Genomic DNA, 2,979 nt, shown 5'->3' with positions numbered 1-2,979 from the left:
GAGCAATTTAGCTACGATTTTTTTTTTTTTTGGTATATAACAAGTAATGGGTCTCACTTTCGGTGTGAGATTAATTCAGTTTTTTTTTCTTTTTTTTTTCTACAAGATTAACATTGACCAATTTAACTGAAGTATATTTGTTTGGGAAAATACTATATACTTTTTTTTCTTTTTTGAATGAATTAGAATCAAATGTGTTTAGTATTACTCATTTATTTGTTATGGAGGTACAAAGACTTTTAATTAAAAAAAGAAAATGGAGTATTGGATCATTGTGAGGTTTTCTCCTCCCATGAAGCTGTAGGTTTGTTGCTAGCTTGATTGTTACAAGTCAACTTCTTCCTATTCCCAATGATCATATCGTTATCTGAGTAAAAAAATAAAAAAAATAAAAAAAAAAGAAATTGGAATTGAATTTAATTTGCCCTCTTCATTAAAAATGAATTTGAATTTAAATTCCCTCTTGATAAAAAATGGATTTTGTAAATGTAATATTTAAAAAGAAAAAAAAAATTGTAACTAAACTTACCAGGGCTAGATAAGACTGCTCGAGGACGAAAAAATATATTATTAGGCCGTTGTGAATTTGAAGTTTTGTTCTTCTCTTGATTAATGTCCTTTCCATTTTTTATATTCCTATTTCTACCTGCAAATTTAAAATTGAAATAGGAATTGTTATGGGGTATTTTAATATTTCTCTAAACCAAATCTTTTTTTTTTTCATAGAATGATTTAAGTTTTTCCAACTTTGGAGGTAAAGAAATGCATTGGAAAGTGGCCGAAAGATGTCTTTTATGTATATGAAACGAATCAAATGAGAATTGACGAGCATGAATGAGAGAACTAGGAATTAATCACAGCCGTCTATCTGAAAAGATAAAATCGATCAGAAGCAATTTAACAATGTCACCATGTTTAAAAAAAAAAAAAAAAAATAAAGGATCTGATGCGTGCTTGAATTAGTTCTTAGTTTTCTCTTCCCGTTCACAGCTGAGCGTGGTTCCCGTGTGGACAGGGTTTTCCTTGCGGTCGTGCGGTCATGCACTATTAGATATGCATAAATGCACTACAAACTGTTCGGTCGTGCAGTCATGCACTATTAGATATGCATGAATGCACCACAAACTGTTCGGGAATGCACCATTAGGTGTGGTGCACTTTTGTGGTGTATTTATGCATTTCACTTTTTGCATTTTCAAACACTATATGGTGCATTTATGCACACCTAATGGTGCAATTCACACAACCGCACGAGATGTCCTGGCCGCATTTGAACCAATATATATATATGGTGCGGGTATAGCTTCCCGTGCGGTTGACGCACCTTAAGCATTAAAATGGCTCACCTTAAGTACATAAACCACGCACCTTAAGCACACAAACAAAACACTTAAGTACACAAATAATCACGCACCTTAAGCACACAAACAAAGCACCTTAAGTACACAAACCATGCACCTTAAGCACAAAACAAAACACCTTAATTAAGAATACAAACCACACACCTAAAGTTTTAAAATGGCTCACCTTATGTTTCACACAACTGACGCACTTTAAGCATATAATTAAATCACGTACGCACCTTAAGAAGGAAAACCACGCACCTTAAGTTTCAACAACTACTCACATTAAGCACAAAACCCACGCACCTTAAGCAAAAAAACCATGCACACCTTAAGCACAAAAACCACGTACCTTAAGAAGGAAACCACGTGTCTTAAGTTTCACAACTACTAGCACACAACCCATTCACCTTAAGCACAAAACTCATGCATCTTAAGCACAAAAACCACACACCTTAAGAAGGAAAACCACGCACTGCAGCTTAAATTTGACCTAGATGTAAAATTACCAAATTGTCACCGAATTTTTTTTTTTTTTTTTAATTTTGGTAATCTTGGACGTTGATTTAAGCAAGATCAATGACTTAGATTTAACCGCACAACCGCACGAGAGATACTCAACCGCACGGGAATTGAATATATATATATATATATATATATATATATATATATATATATATATCACATAGATCAGAGAACAATGAGAAAGATATTTAGAGATCAGAGGATGTGAAGAACTTACCATGGTGAAGCTGGAGAGCATGAGAGGTTTTGAAATTTAAGGTTGCAGGTGGTGAGAGTTGGCAACCCATTTCTGCATTAACACCCTCATGATCAACCTTAACCTTTATCTTAGGATACACTGCAAATGTTGAGGGAGGCAAAATCAAAATGGAGAAGATCAGATTTCATGTTGTATACAAACATTAAATTGTCACATATGTTTTCTCAGCTCTATATAAGAAAACTTTACAATAAATGTCAACCATGCTTTATACATTTATACTTTATGCTTTACAAGTTCTACTCTCTATGTATCTCTAGCAAAGAATGCATGCACAGGGTAACAAATTAAACACATGGCATTGTAAAATTTCTGATTTATATATAGGAGAATACTCATCCTTTGGTTACGCACCTCTCTCCCTTTCAGACATAATGACACCGGAATAGAATTGAAAATACCAAAATCTTTCTCGTATAAACTAAACTTGTAGTACTGGCCTGGGAAATATATGATGCCTTGTTTTCTCAAATTCCAACTTAAGTTTGTAAGTTTGTGTGTATATATGTGTGTGTGTGTGTGATGTGAGATAGAAGCAAACAAATAGTGAGGGCTGACAAAGTTAAGCTAACCCATACCCCTTTGCTTGGCTTATAAATCTATCAAGAACAAGAAATGAATGAATTCAAGTATGTTCGGCTGCGGAAAACATTTTTGCAGTTACACTTGGTTGTAATGTTGCGTGCAGTGGACAGCATGGCATTCATTACGTCCCATGTTTTATATAGTTAATTTATGTTTTGCAAAAATTGATGTTTTATTTTATATATTAAAATTGTGTTTTGAAAACAGTTTAAATGTGTTCTATATTAAATGATAGATGATTCTGTTTTCTATTTTGAAAACAGTTTT

The 2,979-nt window shown here is 33.3% G+C and overlaps 1 protein-coding gene across 1 annotated transcript; it reads right to left on the bottom strand.

Moving 5' to 3' along the window:
- Nucleotides 1-230: 230 nt before the first annotated feature.
- LOC109160345 lies at nt 231-2,548 on the bottom strand. Its single transcript, XM_019308677.1, has 4 exons — nt 2,482-2,548; nt 2,086-2,205; nt 530-646; nt 231-367 (listed from the first exon to the last, which is right to left on the bottom strand). The coding sequence occupies exons 1-4, from the start codon at nt 2,498-2,500 to the stop codon at nt 270-272; spliced, it is 354 nt and encodes a 117-aa protein (XP_019164222.1). The 5' UTR covers nt 2,501-2,548; the 3' UTR covers nt 231-269.
- Nucleotides 2,549-2,979: the final 431 nt, after the last annotated feature.

This window comes from Ipomoea nil, unplaced genomic scaffold (assembly GCF_001879475.1).
Source record: "Ipomoea nil cultivar Tokyo-kokei standard unplaced genomic scaffold, Asagao_1.1 scaffold2845, whole genome shotgun sequence".
NCBI classification, from domain to species: Eukaryota; Viridiplantae; Streptophyta; class Magnoliopsida; order Solanales; family Convolvulaceae; genus Ipomoea; species Ipomoea nil.
Note: the sequence above shows the minus strand (reverse complement) of the source record. Positions and strands in the feature narration are given on the sequence as shown.